Source organism: Sturnira hondurensis, unplaced genomic scaffold, assembly GCF_014824575.4.
Source record: "Sturnira hondurensis isolate 20B ecotype Veracruz unplaced genomic scaffold, ASM1482457v3 Scaffold0021795, whole genome shotgun sequence".
Lineage (NCBI taxonomy): Eukaryota > Metazoa > Chordata > Mammalia > Chiroptera > Phyllostomidae > Sturnira > Sturnira hondurensis.
The window spans coordinates 450,271-469,895 of NW_028094426.1; the positions used below are offsets into that span (position 1 = coordinate 450,271).

The 19,625-nt window shown below is 36.0% G+C and overlaps 1 protein-coding gene across 2 annotated transcripts in view; it reads right to left on the bottom strand.

The window, feature by feature from the left end:
- Window positions 1-19,625, bottom strand: part of CCDC91 (coiled-coil domain containing 91) — a 290,267-nt gene that overhangs the window by 68,467 nt on the left and 202,175 nt on the right. For both annotated transcript variants that reach the window (XM_037034001.1, XM_037034002.1), the window contains 3 exons: window positions 15,665-15,757; window positions 15,513-15,581; window positions 12,161-12,337 (listed from right to left, as the gene is read on the bottom strand). In XM_037034001.1, the coding sequence (XP_036889896.1) occupies window positions 12,161-12,337; window positions 15,513-15,581; window positions 15,665-15,757 (339 nt within the window). The remainder of the gene's footprint in view (window positions 1-12,160; window positions 12,338-15,512; window positions 15,582-15,664; window positions 15,758-19,625) is intronic.

The window sequence follows — 19,625 nt, forward strand, 5'->3', positions numbered from 1 at the left end:
TCATTAGCAACACTAAGTATTGTCAGTCCCTTTAGTCAAACTCCTACCAGGGCAGACATATAATGGTATCTCACTGTGACTTTAACTCACACTTCCTGGAAGAATAATGATACTGAGCACCTTTTCACATGCTTTTGGACATGTTTACATGCGCTTTTGTATAGTACTCTTACTTTTAGGTTGTAGCCTTTATTCTGGAGAGAAAAGCCCTCTGGGGTTCTCAAGTGAAAGCCCTTGATTTACCAGAGCCCATCTGCCTTGGCAAGACTTAGCCTCCAACTCTCCTTCCCTGAAAGTGTCTGGTCGGCTCCTTAGCCTCCCAACTTTTCTTCTTTTGTTGCTGGATTTCAGGAGCCTTCCCTCTGTGCATGCAACTTGGGATCTGGCCAGTCTTGTGCAGAGGGTGGATATCTGAACACTAATTTTGTTGTTCTAGAATTTGTTCTGAAAATCTGCCCCTTGGCAAAGCCTGAACTTCTGCCTCAAACTTTTCTAAGACTGAAGTTTTCTGCTTGATTTTAATTATACATGCTGCCAAAGAAAAAATGCTTTTTAAAGCCTGATTGTAAAATTTATCTTGACGATTTTCATTTTCTCTAGTACTGAAATCCCTACACCCACCTGCATTTGTTGCTCTACATGCCTTCACAAAGCGGTTCTACCTACACTGTATAGCTTTTATGATTGTGTGTGTGTGTGTAAAAGAATTAGTCCCACACAGTATACGTTGTAATGGATAGAATAAGAAGCTCTACTCATTAAGTTTTAAATTCCAATATTATATCTTTTACTTCTAGAAATTATCTTCAGTTTTCTTAAAAATTTAGCTGGTTGTATTTTCACAATCTTTTGTCTTTTTCCTTACTCAAAAAAAGAGATTTACAAATGAAAGATTTTTCCCCTTTAACCAAGTTCTACAAAGTGTTACTTAATTTTTTAATTCTACACAATGATACCTTTGTTCCATTTACCATCTATCATATTTTTTCTCCTGTCACACAATACTTTGTTGGGGATAGGAACGATGCTACCCTTGCACAAAGGACTCGGTGAGAATCTGTAGCAGTGCAGTACGACAACCTGCAGGGGACCTTGTGAAGCACAGTTATCTGTCTCTCTCTAGTATATAATGGTCCTCAGCCACACTCGTTTAAATAAATGTATGACACTATAAAGCTGTTAAAACAGAAGCCCCAAAATACTTAAATACTCTGCTTTCCATAAATGTAAATAAATGCAATGAATATTTGCTATTTGAAAATAAAATTATTAGCAATAACTAAAGAACTCTAAAGCACTTAAATCTTGCTAGTTTATTAAAATGTATTTTGTTTACTACTACTCAGGATGGAATTACACTGAAAAAGATCAATTATTGGTTGTTTGCCCCAGATACAGGTGATATGAATTTTATCAGTCACTGAAATTTCATGTCTTAGACACGTGTTTGATCTGATACCCTGTTTGCAGTCAGCAGGTTCAGTCTCTTCCCCTCCAAAATGTTTGTCTTTTCTTCACCATTTTAACTGCCATCACTTGGGCCAGGCTGCCCACTTTTTGCATGTCAAGTATTCTAGCACCTTCCAGGGAGTATTGTTAACTTCAAACTCCTCACATTTAAGGCTGCCAAGGTCATCTTTCATAAAGGACGCTTGGCTCCTGTCACTCTAGTGCAAGGAAGTCTTCAGTGGCATCTATTTCTGGTAGTAATAAAGGTGAGTTTGATTATTTACCTTCTAAGTTCTAGCAATTTGTTCAAGCATGTAAATTCAGTCTGTTTTATGCTACTTTCCCAAGAAACATTTTCAATTTCTGTCATATCGATACCCACCACCCACTACACACCCCTCCTTTGTGTTCTCAATGCCTCAACACACAGATGTGCCCTGTCATATCTCATTTTGTCTCACATGAGGGCAATGGATGGATCTGACATACTCCCTAGTTCATTGTAAGGTCCCGAAGACAATGGCAAAGTCTCATTCACTGTGTGGCCTCTCTGGAAACTACTGTTCTGTCATGCACAAAGTAAGCATTCAATTTGCAGTTCCCAGAGAGAGCAGTTCTGTGCTCTCAGCTTGAATGGCTTCCCCTTATGCTTCTCTTCTTATAACCAAGCCGATTCCTCCTCCTGCACAATTCAGTCATCTCTAGAAGCCTTCCCTGAAATGCTCCAGATCTCTACTGCCCAGTGTGCATGGATCTACTACCACTCGTACCTGCTCCGAGAGCACTCTACATTTATCTCTAAAAGCACTCTGTAACTCAGAACTGTGTAACTGCTTTACTAGTCCTTCTTACCCAGTTGAGATACCTTTGAAGTCAGGGATTATAATTATCATAGTTCCTATTCTTTATGACTCGAACTCTAATGTAGTATCTGGTATAGAATTCAGATGCATAAACCATCATCAGAAAATGAGTGATTTGTTTCCCCAATTCCAAGAAAATCTACGTAAGGGTAGGAACTATATCTTACATTTCTTGAGCCCCCCAGAACACCTAGTAAGGTGGGTATACACTAGATAAAGCTTCCCAAACTTTCTCAGTTCATGGCTTTACTGCTGCCCAAGTAAGTTTTTCATGATGCCGTCTAAGCCAAAGTAAATACCTAACTGTTCCATTTATTAATTAATTAGGTTATAACATAGCAGCTATTTAAGATACACAAAAATTGAAAGAAGAATACTTTTATTTCATCCTCAACCAGTTACTTATTCATGAATTTTGCCCACACTCGGCATTGCACAACTTCTTAAATCCTGGCATAAGATTGAGCAATAACAATCTCATTTCCTGTTCCACACTGACATTTGCATGGTATTTGCTTTTTATCACAGCCATCCCTAAACCAAACCCAGGTTCACTAAGATACGAAATAACAGAAAGAAATACAGACAAATTAGAATAGACAAGGTAGTGGTTTATCTGGTTCCCATGAGGTCTGTGGTATCTCCGCATTGCCCTCTAATATTCAGAAGACCCTGCAGTGAGCACCGAGGTGCACGCTGGAAACTACAGCCGGAGGTGTTCACAGTAACCATCCACTCACTCGGTGTTTCTCATGCACGGTGCTGCGATGGGTGTTAAAACTACAAAGGGATGAAGAAGGTTGTAATAATAATAGTATCAACAGCAGCAGTAGGCATCTCAGCCACAAACACACATACTATGTTCCAGGCATGAGGCTAAGTAAGTTAAATAAATTTATGCTGGATTGTAAGCTTGTCAATGGTACTCACAGTTAAAGATTCAGTCAACTAACAGAGATCTCTGGGAAAGACACAGTAGAGATAAGCAAAATATAAAGAGTATTCATCAAGGAACAGTATCAAGGACCCATGGACAAAGCCAACTCGGGGAAGGACTGAGGGTGGGAAGTACGGTGGGTGGGTTGGGTGGGGAGGGGAAGCGGTGGCAGGAAAACAGAGACAACTGTACTTGAACAACAATAAAAAATATATATATATAATGAATATTAAAATAAAAATATATAAGTAGTAATATTTGGGGTTGTGTATTTTTATTTGATCTTCAGAACCATTTTGAGAGGCAGGTATGCTCTGAGGTTTAAAGCAGTCAAAGCTACTTAACTAACGTTATATGTTTAAGAAATGGCAATATTTTAAATGTATTTTAAAGTGATTGTATCACTATTATTCCTGAAAAGGAATGTTCAACAATTAAATGATAAGCATGTCAGTGCCTGAGTCAAAGTCTACGGGGGCCACTGCTGCCGTGTACCTGCAACAACAGGGGAACAGAGTTCCTCCGAGCAAGAAAAGGACAGCAGAACTCACAGTCTCTGCACGTACATTCCACAGTCTCCCTCCCACGCCATGCCTCACCATCCTGGATAGAAGGGATACACTCTTTGCCAGATAAGTTGTGATTTGACAGCTTCATGTTGTACCGAACTAAGGTATTTCACCTACTGTTCTAATTTGTCCCCATTCAGCTATTTAAAACCACATGGCTAAGAAGTAAAAAGCATCACTTTGGGAACAGTGTAGGTACCAATAAATGTCTAAAAGAGTCTCATCCTGATTTGGAAATGTCTGTCTCAAAACACAGTACACAGAAGTGAATGGGCTCTCCCAGGTAACCAGGGAGAAGCACTGTACCACTTACTGTGACCTAAAGCTTCCACGGGGCTCCTGCCGCCGCCCCTCATCACCTTACAGGAAACCTACACTAGTTGCTCAAAGCTGGCAGTAATTACCCTCCTTCCTCCTAGGTTACTTTCTAAGTATTTCATTAAAAACAATAATAATCATCATCTCAATTGGGCACCCTCCAAAAAATCTGATGAATACTTTTTGTAAAGGGATCATAACAGAAAGCACTATTTTTGGTGACTCAAGTCTTGTTAAAATATTCCATTTCAAAACAAGTAAAACTCTAAGAGCCAAACTATGTTGTTAAAGATCAAGTCTATTTTTAAAAGATTAATCTGTCTCATGAGAACAGTGCTGGGCCTGCATCATTTTATAATCTACTGAGGTCTGCTCGAGACTCAGTTCCTACTTTCAACATGCTGCTAATCTAGTGGAGAAGAACAAACAGATTCTTTTAATGTGATATGGCTGGGCAGTGGTATAGTTATTTACTGAATACCAAAGCAAAAAGAACATTTGACTTAACCTGAGAAGCAGAACATAAGTTTTCTGGATTAGAACATGCTTACTCACTAAGTAAGAGTGGGTTTTTCAAGTTAGGAAGGCAATAGCATCCTAGGCTGAGGTGCTCTAAGGCTAAGGGGTCCAACACCCTAGAACAGCATGGCTGCTGTGAGTCCCAGCAGTTTGGTCCTAAAAGCACAAAATGTGGAGCAGCGTAGACGAGCTGGAGAGGGAGGAACCAGGTTACTGGTTCCTGGCAAGTAGTTTGAATGTTATCCTATCGGCAACAGGGCAGCAGTGAAGAGTTTATAGAGGGGGAGTGGCATTTTCTATTCCAAATACAAAGAGGACAAAATTGGAGGCAGAGAAGTCAATGTCATTGGTCAAGGGAAGCAATAAGAACCAAAATTAACCATTTTCTTCAATCAAGAAAATGAGCCCTGGCTGGTGTAGCTCAGTGGACTGAGAAAAGGCCTTGCGAACCAAAGCATCACTCTTCTTTATAAATAAATAAATAAATAAATAAATAAATAAATAAATAAATAAATGTAACAAAAGAAAATGATAGCTGGTAGGAAGTATGTATGTTTAAGGATTATTTAACAAGTAAAATGGGAAGGTTTCAATAATTAAAAAGGCATGACTGTAGGGATAAGAGAGGGAGAGTCTAGGAGAAATTCCAGTTCTCTGGACAGAAGGAAAAGGTTTCGAGATACAAAAAGGTAAGCCAACGCACTGTTTGTTCCCTTGTCCCCAGGTCACAACACTTGTCATGGTTAAACTGTAATTGAAATTTTACCTACAATTAACTAGGTTACTATCAAAATGTTAAATACAAAGCTTAAAACAAACCACTAGACTAAAACTAAATAAGTCAATACAGAAAAGTTATTTCAGTTTTGTGAAACTATCTGGCCTGCTAAGCTAAAACAGAAACGCTATTTCCTTTTTTAAAAGAAGGGTCAGGTGGCAATACTAAATTTCTTAAAGAAAATTTAACCACTGATTGTAATGTCTGTGGCTTTTGGGAAAAACATAACCCCAAATTACAGAGGCTGTGGTGAAGAACTATTACGAAGAGCCTTCGGCGTCAGAAACGGTCTAAGTGTCGGTGCGCACGGGAGCCCTACTTGGGACTTTGCTAGAACAGCAGGATTGATGACTTCTGGCCCGTGCTGGTGTTAGCAAGAAGTGTTCTTCCCTTTCATAACAAAGATTTCCAAGGCACAAGGAATTAATTTAATAAACACAAATACATCAGAGTCAAACTTTCTAGTTAATATCTCAGAAGAAATGTACAAATCTATAATCAACACTATGACTTAGTCTTAAATTTATGACCAAGACTAAACTAAATTGTCTCTCAAAGGAGTTTGAAGAAACAGGCACCGCCCCCTTAGCTATTGTGTTTTCTATCCGAGTTTAACGTTTACCCCCTCAATTAAGGACACTGTTAACAGAGAAAATCCAGAGAGAAATTAAAGCAGAAGCCATTTTATTTTCTGTACTTTCTCAGGAGTAATTTTAGTTGCTTAAGTTTACACTGACGGTTTCACTTCGCCATAGTCTATCCTTTCCTAATTTTTGGTGGGACTCAGTAGCCAAAAATGCTGGTTGCTGTTAATTCCAAGTTTTAGTTTCAGAATTCTATTTATTAAAGAAACATCTGAGTGCTGAGAAGTGACCTAAATCTCAGAATTAAAAAATATTTTCCGGGCTTTTCTAAATCAGAGCCTTCAATCAGTGCACAAGCAGTCTGTCATTTCCTGGAAAGTAGCTCTTCCAGCTCCATGGACCCCAGCTGGCCACCCGAGATCTATCGGACACAATGAACGGTGGCCTGGGAAGCCAGACAGAAGGTGGGCAGAAGGTGGCAGAAGCTACTGCTCACACTGGACAAGGTAGCTGAAGCCCTGGCCTCTCGACCCTGGGCAGTAGTGTGACCCAGAAACCACCAACCACTTTGACACCTTCACAACTTCATCTGATGTAATTTTAAGAGACTATTTCCACTCTTACACAGTTAATCTTAAGTAATCATATTTGTAAGTAGAAGATGGCTACATTTCATAAAAGAATGCATATAGAATCCTGTTCAGAAAAGTTTTTTTGAATTTATTTAACTTTAAATACCATCTAATTTTTGTCACTCCCAATCTGCAGCGCTGAGAAGCCCCGTGAACGCCACAGCCTCGCTTCTAATGGCCTGCCCAACCTTCCTCTGTCTCGGATTAAGAACAGACACCTCTAATCTGATATGAACACACTGGGTTTTTCACGCCCATGAAACCCAACCCTTCCTTACTGTAGCAAATGAAGTCACCACCTGAAGTCACCACCAATAATTTATTCTGGGAGGAATTTGTTTGAAAACAGCTTTATGAAAATATTATATACATATAATAAAATGCATCACTATGAAATAATTTGATAAGTTTTGTCAAGTGTAATTACCACTACAATTATAACTAACACATTTTTCCATCACCTTCAAAAAGTCTTCTCCAACCTTCCCAGGCAAACACTGATTTTTTTATCTTTTCTTTTTTTAGACAGGAGATAAATACTTTATTGCTAATGTAAAGAATAATCCTGGATCACAAATACAGGGGATTTAAGAAATTTAGCAAGAAGAATAGTTACAATGGGGTTTTTAATCTATTCTCTTAATTTGTAATAACTATATTTAGAAAAATGCATGCAAATGTGACTGATATGTACATATAGATACATATAAATGCATCTAAAATTCACTGCTTGAAATATAATTATAAAAATACTACTTATGACAAAGCTTACTACTAATTCTTCATATAATTTTGAATATTATATATACTTCAAAGTTGAAACAGGTATTTCTATTATTTTCAGAACTAATGCTAGGATTAGTTTGCTGCCAAAAATGGATGAGAAAGAAACAGTGGACACTGGGGTGAGGGGGCAAGCGAGATCCCCAAGGCCATAGCCCCCAGAAGTGGCCATGGTGGGGAGGGACCCGGGGCAACCTCTGCAGCAGCTCCAGTGCATTACAATGTGTGGCTATGAAAAAAGGACACACCTTAGGGTCTTCTGGGAAAAATGCAAACTGAATCAGCTGCTTCCTGCAGGGGTACATGAACTTCAAATTGATTTCAAAGTGAGTATAGAAGTTGGGAAGGGCTGGGCCAATAATATAGCTATTTGTGGAAGGTTTACATTAATTTACAATTTTTAATATAAAACTCTTCTTCTTTTAAATTTGATCTTTATTGTATTTTTCCCACTATCATTTAGTCCCCTTATACCCCTCACACCTTCAAAAACTCTTCCCCACCGTTCCCAGGAAACCACTGGTTTCTTTTTTCTCAAATTAGTTTTGCCTTCTCCAGAATTTCATGTAAATAGAATAATGTAGCATGCAAATTTTTTTCCTTCTGGCTTTTTCCCTAACTTCTTTATCTAAACAAGTACCCATTCCCAGCTAATTACATAACCCTGAGTTTTTTCTTCACAGCCTATAGAACTGTATGAAATTACCTTACTTATAAAGGTTTTTTTTTTAACTTGAATATAAGCTCCATGAGTGCCTAGGAACCTTGCCTATCTTGTTAAATGCTATACATCAAAATCTTCCAACAGTGCCAACACAGGGCAAATGCTTAATAAATACTACTGAATGAATAAATAAACTAAAATAACCCTTTGAAGTACTTCATACTGAAATTACACATTAAACGACCAATAAGCTGAATTTGTACTTTATTCTAAGATGAGAACATTGGGGAGAGATACTGTGGTGCCAACTTGCAAGTCCTCCTGAGTGTGGCTGCCTGATTTTGGATCCGGACTACTGCCTCTTCTGAAAAGTTATGATGGCCTTGAGCAACTTACAGAACCTTCCTAAGCTTTAATTTCTGCTACCACAAAAATGGGGTGATAATAGTTTCTGTCTCATAAGGCTGTTGTGAGGATTAAATGAGATGAAACATGTAAAACAATGAGAAAGAACCTGGTACTTAGAAATAAATTGACAGCCAATACTATAAATACTGCCAATCCTACCACCACCACCGCTACCACAGCTATTAATTTACTATTTGCTACAGCCAGAACTGAAGAAAAATTCCATAGAACAGCTTTTTAGCTAATAGCCTAAAATATTTGTTTAGAAAAAAGCCAAATAGATAAAACTTAAACATAAAGAACCATTATTATCTTCCTTACTGATATGTGATAATAACATTCTATCAATTTTTGTAATGTCTAAAATTCCACATATTTTTCTGAAAGGGGTAACAAGGATGTTAATTATAATTCTGAAACTCGCAGTTAAAATCCTCAATATTATGAACAAGTTTAAGAGGCAGGATTTCAGATTCCCAATGCTAGCAGCCCACGGACAACATATATTTACAAATTGTATTTCTGGTCCTGCAATTTAGTTAATTTGCACTATTCAATCAACTTCATGGGACTTTTACAGAGCAATATGTAATATTTTATTACTTTTTCTAATTTGTTTTCTGGGAATTAATGTGATCGATGAATGAAGTGATGTGTGTAACTGACTGCACTTTAGTGATCCCCTAAAGCCCAGTATTAAAATGCTAATACAGTGCTTTCCACACTTGGGGTTGACACGAGTTTTCTTCCTATCAAAGTGTCCCTCTAGGAAACATCATACATCGAACAAATGTAAGTATATACGTATATTCTTACATGGTAATGGATAAGATCTGTTCATTTTTACAGTAAGTGGGTAACTGTGTTAATAATAAAGAAGTGATAACTTTTAAAAATATATAACATTTATCTTGGATATTAGAAGCATTGAGTTTTTGAGGGCTTCAATAAAGTTAATGAATTATAAGAAAATAATCTAGGTTGTTTGGACCCCAAAAGACAGTCACTTTATTTTTTTATTTAATCCTTATTGTATTTTTTCCATTACCATTTAGTCCCCTTTCCCCCTGCCCCTAGCAATCACCACACTGCTGTCCATGTCCATGAGGCCTTTTTCCTTTTTGCTCAGTCCTTCCACCCACTAACCTCCCCCAGGCCCCTGCAACTGTCAGCCTGCTCTCTATGTATGAGTCTGTTTTCTCTGTTCATTCACTTTGTTCAGTAGATTCCACATGTGAGGGAAATCATATGGTATTAGTCTTTCTCTGACTGGCTTATTTCACTTAGCATAATGTTCTCTAGGTCCATCCATATTGTCCCAAAGGGGAAAACTTTTTCTTTTTTATGCCCAGTAGTATTCCACTGTGTAAATGCCCCAAGGTTGTTTTATCCACTCATCTACTGACGGACATGTGGGCTGCTTCCATATTTTAGTGATTGTAAATAATGCTGCAATGAACACAGGGGTGCTTATATTCTTTCAAATTAGTGTTTTGGGTTCCTTTGGATATATTCCCAAAAGTGGGATTGCTGGGTCCTACTTTTGGGAATATATTGAAAATTCAGATCCATTTTCAATTATTTGAGGTATCTCTGTACTGCTTTCCATAGTGGCTACACCAGCCTGCAATCCTACCAACAGTGCAGAAGAGATCCCCTTTCTCTACACCCTGGCCAGCGCTTGTTGTTTTTTGATTTATTGATGATGGCCATTCGAACAGGTGTGAGATTGTATCTCATTGTGGTCTTAATTTGCATTTCTCTAATGATTAGTGATATTGAGCATCTTTTCAAATGTCTGCTGGCCTTTCTGAATTTCCTCTTTGGAGAAGTGTCTATTCAAGTCCTTTGTGCATTTTTTAATTGGGTTGTTATTGTTGATTTTTTTTTGGTGTTGAGTTTTGTAAGTTCTTTTTAAATTTTGCATATTAACCCCTTACCAGATGTATCCACAAATGTGTTCTCTCATTCTGTGGATTGTCTTTTCATTTTATTGATGATTTCCTTCGTTGTGCAAAACCTTTTTAGTTTGATATAATACCATTTGTTTATTTTTTCTTTTGTTTCCCCCGCCTGGGGAGATATGTCTGATAAAATACTGCTATGAGCAATGTCCAAGATTTCGCTGCCTTATGTTTTCTTCTGTGAGTTTTATGGTTTGGGGTCTAACATAAGTCTTTGATCCATTTTGAATTTATTCTTCAGTGTGGTGTAAGAAGGTGGTCTAGCTTAATTTCTCTGCACATATTTGTCCAATTTTTCCAACACCATTTATTGAATAAACTATCTTCAGCCCATTGTATATGCTTGCTTCCTCTGTCAAATATTAGTTGACTATAAAGGTGTAGCTTGTTTTCTGGACACTCTATCTTGATCTCTATGTTTGTTGTTCTGCCAGTACCAAGCTGTTTTAATTACTATGACCTTAAAGTATAGTTTCATATTAGGTGAGTGAATCCTCCATCCTTTTTCAGGACTGTTGTTGCTATGTGGAATATTTTGTGGCTCCATATAAATTTTTGAAATATTTGTTCTAGTTCTGTGAAATACATCATTGGAATCTTGATAGGTATTGCACTGAATCTATAGATTGTTTGGGTTGTACGGACATTTTAATGATGTTAATTCTCCCTATCCATGAACAGGGTGTGTGCTTCTCTTTCTTTCTTCAGTGTCTTAAAATATTCTGAGAACAGGTCTTTTATATCCATGGTTAGGTATATTCCTAGGTATTTTATTCTTTCTGTAGCAATTGTGAATGGGATTGTTTTCTTCATTTCCCGTTCTGTTAGTTCATTACTGGCGTATAAATTTTTGGATGTTAATTTTGTATCCTGCTAGTTTGCTGAATTAGTTTTTAAATTCTAGTAGTTTCTTGGTGGAATCTTTGGTGTTTCTGATGTAGAGTATCATGTCAAAAAGGGTCATTTTAGATATATTTATAATGTGTGGTTGTATGAACAATGGTAGTAATGCAACAGTTTGATCGTGTAAAAGAAAAAGACTTCTATGGATTTTTCTTTTTTTTGCTCTTTATACTCATTTAAGGAAATGCTTTATTAAGATATCTTTTTGCCTCTATAAAGAAAAGACTAAATACAAGTAAATTAAAGCCATGCAAATTCAATTATAAAAAATAAAGCTACTAAAGTTTTTAGTTGTTCATATAAGTAATCAAGTTATACTGCATGTGGGCCATATTTGTACATATGTATATATCTTTTATGGGACCGTAGGAATTATTTGTGAGGTTCTATTAAGTATTACTATGAATTACATCTATAAATATATACAAATTAGACATAAGCTAATTAAATTGTTTTCTACAAATACTGTTTTGTATTGGTTGTATGTATACATGTGTTGTTTGTGAAAAAACCCACACACTTTAAACAGGAGGCTTAATGTGGTGGCAATGACTCAACATGAGTTTGTACTGTGATTTGTCTTGAAATACGGTTAAAGATAAGATTGTAAGTATGAGAAGGTAAAACTTGACATATATTAAGAATTACTTATTTAAAATATTAATACCAAAGGCAACATAATTAAATATTGATATGTCTACTAAGTTGATTTTAAGATAAAATAATAGGAAGAATACTGCATTTTGAGAAAAATAAGGAAAAAATTCACAAAGAATTCATTTTACTAACCTCACTAATTTTTCTTTGTTCTTGTATAGCTTTTTGAATTGCCTGAGATACTTTTTCTTGATCTTTTGCATGCTCAGTCTTCCATAATTCTCGTTCTTCAGTATGAGCTTTTTCCAATTTTTTTCTTTCTTCTTCTATGGCTTTTAAAACTTCATCCTTCATCGCTTCTTTCTCAAGCTTCAAAACAAATAAAGACCAAAACAAAACAATTGAAAGGATGACTGCACAGTACTTCTTTGAATAAGACAGACTTGGGCTAACCTAAAAAACACAAAACTTTGATTCTACAGTTTAGTTCTGATGTTTTTAAGCACATTTAATAACTGCTGTGAAATCAAATCAATCTGTTTTTGTATAAATGATCAACTTATTTCTGTGGCATTTCTAAACTTAAAAGAAATCAAGCCTTAGCTTAAAGTAACAGTTGTTGAACTATTTGGTCTTAGGGTCCCTTTATACTGTCAAATATTACTGAAGACTTCAAAGGGCTGTTGCTTATATTGGTTGTACATATTAAGATTTACCATATAAAAAATTTAAACCAAGACAAAATTAAAATATATATTTATTAATGCATTTAAAACTAGTAACATTAAAGGTACTGTATAATAACAAACACTATATTTTATAAAAATGACTATATTTTGCAAAATTAAAAAGTGAAAAGAGTGTTTCTAAACCTCCTTAATATCTGACTTAAGACATCTAGAGTTTTATATCTGCCTTGTGTATTAAACCTGTAATGATATTATTTGGTTAAATTATGTTAAAAAGAAAAAAACAGTCTCACAGAGATACGTAGTAAAAAAGAGAAGAATATTTAGTAGCCAGGTTGAGAATACTATAGATATTCTTATGATTCCACACAAAACTTAGTAAGAGGTAGTTCTTACAAGTTAGTTGTAATAAGGAAAAGCAAATCATGCCAATAAAATTTTTGTACTTTTACCTTACAATCCCTTCTTGCACTTTGAATAAATACTTTATCTACGCATGATTTTAAAAACTTTTACTTGAAAAACACTGAATGAAAGCAAATACAAATTTTCCAAAATTCTAATTTTTGCTTTGAAGCTTGAAATTTACCATAAGCAACAAAAACTCTGTTTTCGTTTTTCCTTCACCTGCTGGGCTCATTCCACATACTTTGGAGAAAATGTCTGTCAAATATTAAAGTCTATGTAACTCTATGTAGTAAAATGGATTTCCACCAAAAAAGTGCCTACACTTCAGCTGTAATTCAAACAACTGCACAAGAATTTTCCTCAAGAAAACTATCCCCTCTGGTATGCAGTGAAGTCCACAGACCTCCCACCCCTAATCCCTAGAAAGTTACTACTTTGCTGTTGCCTCTGGTTCATGACCGATTTGACAAAAACCATAGGAGCTGACAGTTACCACTTTCTAGACTTCTATGTCACTCCACTATTCTTTTCTTAAACTACTCTTTCTAGGCCCACCAATACTTTCCAGTGTTATTTTTTGTTGTCTTAGTCCTTCTTTCTGTTAACTTCAAAGCAGCATTCTACATAGCTGCCTATTTCTGTTTTCTTGAAGCCCGCCCTTTTCTTGGTTTGCACGACTGCATATAGCTTTTATTTCTCCTACTAATCTGGCTGAGTCTTGTCAGTTTTTTGTAACCTCGTCCTTTCTCTGGATTTTACATTTTGTTTTTCTTTCAGGGCTCAGACTTTGGACCACCTGTTACTTTACCCTCTCCTGTGCACATACATGACAATATTTTCATGGCTACCATTACCATCTATTTGCTGAAAACCAAAAACCATTATTAGTATCTTCAGGTCACTCCTTTCTCCTGAGTTATAAACGTCAGATTGATTCAGCTATCTACCTGACTCTGCCATCTGCACCTATCACAGGCACCTCAAAGTCCATACCAAAGAAACAGCCTTCGTTGTCATGCTGCTGTTGAATCAACACACAAAGAGTTCACAGACTGGTCACATCCTTTACCATCCAGACCAACATGCATGTTGATCCCACATGCTATTTCTAGAGTTTGCCTATTTATTTCCTTTCCAAGCTATTCCTGCTGGTCTATTTCTGCCACTCACTGTATCTTACCCTGACCTCTGATGCGCTCAGTTAATTCTTTCTCTGCCTCTCACCTTTGTTGTATATGATTTCCCAAAAGTTAATGTCAATTAATAGTATGTCACACTAATATTAAAAAATGTCATGGTGCCTACCCTTACCTATGGAATAAAATTCAAACTTATAATTCAGAATGCAAGCCATCTTTCAAGACTCATTTCAAAAGTAATTTATTGTTAAAAACTTCCTATATATTGTCACATGGAAATACTACCTATACACTCATAATAATTTCATGCGTTGCTCCTTGCCTTATTGGTGCATAAATAATGTTTTTCTTACCTGACTGGAAGCTCTTTAAGAAAAAGAAAAAATCACAGTCAACCTTGAAATTCTTACCCCAGCATAGTTATTGACACATATGAGACTTCCAGTATCTGTTTACTAAATTTAAATCCAAATCTCAAACGTTAATATTATATATGCATTTGTTGGTACATATCTATGAATTACTCAGGTGAACTATTTCAAGGTTGGCTTTAAAAATCACATATCTAGATGAATAATTAAATATACACACATGAACACACATGCATATACTGTGTGCACACATAAACACACAGGTGTGCACTCACACATTTAGGGTCCAGCACAAATCACACCCATTTCACTACAAAGTCTTTTATTACAAAATCATAAGCATGTGATTCTGTAACATGACAATATCCCACTGAAACACACCACATGACATTTCAGGTGACATGTTCAGACTAAAACCACGAATCACGACGCCCACATTACTGCCCCCCCCCCCCAGCCGCACCCCAGCACCCTTGCTTGTGGTGGGCCGTCTGTTACTCAACAAGACCTAGCACATACCAAGTGGAAACTAGTGTTCACACATGTAGGCTTTAAAAATTCTTTCAACAATTCACTAATAATCTACATGCAAAATATTTCAACATCTCCATAGTCTTGTACAATGTGAATGAACAAGAATAAGAACAGTGACATCCTAAAAGTTTAAGAGGAAAATATATTTTTTACTGTAATAAAATATTTTACAGAATTAGGTAGGTTGCACCATTAATGAACTCAGTTTTTTAAAATTCCACTTACAAAGAAACCCATTATTACAGATGAGTTTATACCAGGCAAATAATTGATAAATACGATTTTCATATGACCCCAAAAACATTCCATTTAGGCTTTGAGGTAGAGGTACACATAATAACAAATAGAGTAAGTAAAAGTGACTGGAATTAAACTACAGAATAGACTTTTCAGGTGGAAATACCTTTGCAGCGGACACTAATGCCTCCTTATTTCTTTGCCTTTCTTCCTCCAGACATCTTTCCAGTATTTCCTGTACGTAGACAGACACTAAATGTATTATCCGAAGTAACAGAACACATCCTCCCCGCACTCTGAGCAAACCTAAAGTGTTACCTTCTGTTCTTGAGACTGCTGTGTCAAAGCTTCCTTTATCTTTTCTTTTAACAGGTCCTTCTCTACGTCTAGCATTTCAAGGAGCCTCTGGTGCTATAAGGAATGGAGAACGGAGTATGATTACACCGTGAGATCCATAATCTGTCAACAAGGAAAATAGCTGTGGGAATTCATTTGCCCCAAAATATTGTACCTTAGCACACATTCAAAAAATGAATCTATGAAAACAGTCAATATTATATCATAGCTAATATTAAAGTACACAGGGTTCATGTATTTACTTTAGGACACAGGGTTCAAGTTCGCAGGGTTCATTCCAGCATGCTAGTTAGAAACACACAGGACCATCAGTCAGTTATCAGGAAGTAGGCATTTGGAATTTGAATTAAATTTTCTAAGAAAACCTGACTTTTGTAGCTTCTGTATATTCAATACAGGTGAGCCAGATACTTGCTTTGTAACAATTTTCTTATGGGGAAACAGAAACAAAAGAAAATATATGCTCTTATTCTCATAGATTTTTCTTTCAGGTACTGAGAACAAATAAGATATTTTCTTAAATTTAGAATGCTCTTTACATATAAGCCTCCTTTAAATGTAAATTTATCCTGATACTAATATTTAAAAATAAATGTATATCCTTCAAAGTTGTTCTAATTTAAAAGTTTTTTAGGAAGGCAGTCTGCATAGTCATGTGTAGTTCACATAATCTATTATTCCGAGTTTTAAATGTTATTTTTTATCTTTATTTGTTAAGAAAAAAAGAAAAATCACTCTACTCCAGAAAGCAGACACCCTTACCAACAAAAGCAGAACAGAATGGCATGGACTGGGAGAGAGGCTAGCCAAAGAAAGTGTTCCACGTTTGGAACATAGAATTCTAGCCCCCAAGCACTTGGTATCAGCTATGGGCAAATCATTGCTGTTTATTTCATTATTCTTCCCTTTACAAAACAGGACATTTGTTGCAGTTACAGTTGACCCTTAAACAACACATGGATTGGGGCATTGCCCCTACAGAGTCAAAAATCCATATGTAACTCCTGATTCCCCCAAAACTGTTTTTAAAATAATTTTTTTAATTTAATTCTTGTTCAAGTACAGTTTTCTGTCTTATATTCCCAACCCTGCCCGCCCCCCAAACTAACTGTTGTGGCTCAGTATCTGTGGGGGATTAGTTCCAGGATTCTGTGAGGATGCCAAAGGCCATGAATGCTCAAGTTCCTTAAGTAAATATGGCAAAGAACAATGCATGCAGGTGGTCCTCTGCATCCAGAGATTCCCAACCACAAAGAAAAATACTATTTTCCATCCTTGGATGGTTAAATCCATGGATGCGAAAACCAGAGGTATCAAGGGTCAACTGTATATTTATTGAAAAAAAACACACATATAAGTGGAGCCACACAATTCAAACCTGTGTTGTACAAGGTCAACTGTATTCCGTTCTTTCTCTTCTTTTTGAATTTATTGATTATACCTTTTATTAGGGGGGCAAGGGTACTTCTACTTTAGTTTTTGAAGATTTTATTTATTTATTTATTTTTAGAGAGGGGTAGGGAGGGAGAAAGACAGAGAGGTAAATATCAATGTGTGGTTGCCTCTTGAGTGCCCCCCACTGGGGATCTGGCCTGCAATCCAGGCATGTACCCTGACTGGGGATAGAACTGGTGACCCTTTGGTTCACAGTCCAGCGCTCAATCCACTAAGTCACACCAGCCAAGGTGCTATTTTATTATCTCTGTTTCTTCAAAGTTCTTTTTTATTCGTTTAAGTCAGTAACGTTCACATTTGAAATGTTTCTCCAATATTTGGTCACCTTGTGTTGTATGTTCATATTTAAATTTCAGATGCCGTAATGCTGGTAGGGAAATCTGTGTAGGTGGGTGAACTTCGTAACAGGCACAGAAACCTGGCTTTCACGGTTGTGGTGGAGTTTCCCAAGGGCGGGTCTGTGTTTTGTTTTTTTTTTGCATCAAAAGGGAAATATTAGTTGTAATTCAAAATTAAAGTTTTAAGAAAAAGCATCCATATTCTTCTTCGATAATATTTTTGAAAATACTTCTCATAAGTGTTATCTTTTCTGATCATACAAACTTTATTTTAGTGTATATATCTAAAAAGTACACCTTATAATCAGGGCTTCACTCCTGCCACTGACAACCTAAATCCAGGGGAAAGAAGTCAAAGAGCAAAAGCAGTAGTTCTAAAAGTTCGATTTTGAAACTTTTCAATTTCTTTAGTAGATATGATTTAAACAATCTATTGTTGTTGCACTTTCTATTATTCTTTATCTAAGATGTTCTACTTGTCTTTTCTTTCTTAAATTGTTTAAATTATAAATCTTCATGGTGGAAATTCAACTATATAGGTTAATATGTTATTTTTATTATAACTGCAATAAAAGACAGCTTACTTGTTTATTAATTTATAGATTATTGCACTTCATTTCCCTATCTGAATTCATAAGCTTATTAATGTATATTAACCATACATATAAGAAATATGTGCTCGGTGCCTAGCAACATAAGATACTGTACTGGTGTCTGGGGATGTAGCCTTCAAGGACATTAATGTCTAATAGAGAATTGATGCAAAAAATGTAGTTTCTTACATTTGACTTGTAGAACTAGGATAAAACAAACAAATTTTCTTCAATATGTACTGTAACACTTCTCCCCCACAGCACAGCAAAAACATCTTAAATAGAAAATATCAAAAATGATTTAGAAGTAAATAACTAGAAATGAACTTAAAAAAACCCTACATACAATGTTGAATAAAAGTGGTGAATGTGGACCCCTTGTTTTCTTCCTGATCTTAGTGGGAAAGTGTGTCTGGTTTGGGGGTTGGGACAATGCTGGCTTCATAAAGAGTTTGGGCATCTTCCCTCTTCTTAGATTTTTGGAATAGTCTGAGAAGGATAGGGGTTAGTTGTTCTTTAAATGTTTTATAAAATTCTCCTGTGAAACCACCTGGTCCAGGGCTTTTGTGTGCCAGGAGTTTTTTGATTACTACTCCAATTCCATGAGCTGTTATCAGTCTCTTCAGGTTTTCTGCTTCTTCTTCACTCAGTTTTAGAAGATTTTATGTTTCTAGAAATTTGTCCATTTCATCCAGGTTTTCAAACTTCTTGGCATATAGTTGTTCATAGTAATTTCTTACAATCCTTTGTGTTTCTGTGGTATCAGCTGTAATCTCTCCTCTTTCATTTCTGACTTTATTTATTTGGGTCCTTTCTCTTTTCTTCTTGATGAGTCTGATTAAAGGCTTGTTGGTTTGGTTTATCTTTTCAAAGAACCAGCTCCTGGATATTGATCCTTTGAACTGTACTTTTAGTCTCTATGTCATTTAATTCTGCTCTGATCTTGATTATTTCCTCCCTTCTACTCACACTAGGCTTTGTTTATTGTTGATCCTCCAGCTCTTGCAGGGTTAGGTTGTTCATTTGAAATGTTTCTCTGTTTTAGGTAGGTCTGTATTGCTATGAACTTCCCTCTCAGAACTGCCTTTGCTGAATAAGCTTTGGATTATTGTTCATTTTCATTTGTTTTAGAAGCCTTTTGATTTCTCCTTTGATCTCATTATTAATCCATTCATTGTTTAATAGCATGCTATCCATTCTCCATGAATTTGTAAGTTTTTAAGTTTTTCCTTGAGGCTGGTTTCTAGTTTCAGGCCTTTGTAGTCTGAGAAAATGCTACAAGGAAAATAAAGTACATAGAAATAAACCTAACCAAGGATGTAAAAGACTTGTACTCAGAAAACTACACAACCCTGAAGAAGGAAATTAAGGAAGACTCAAATAAATGGAAGCATACATATACTGTGTTCATGGATTGGATGAATTAACATAATCAAAATGTCCATACTAGCCAAAGCAATTTACATATTCAACACATTCCCTATTAAAATACCAATGATACATTTCACAGATATAGAACATTTCAAAAATTTATAT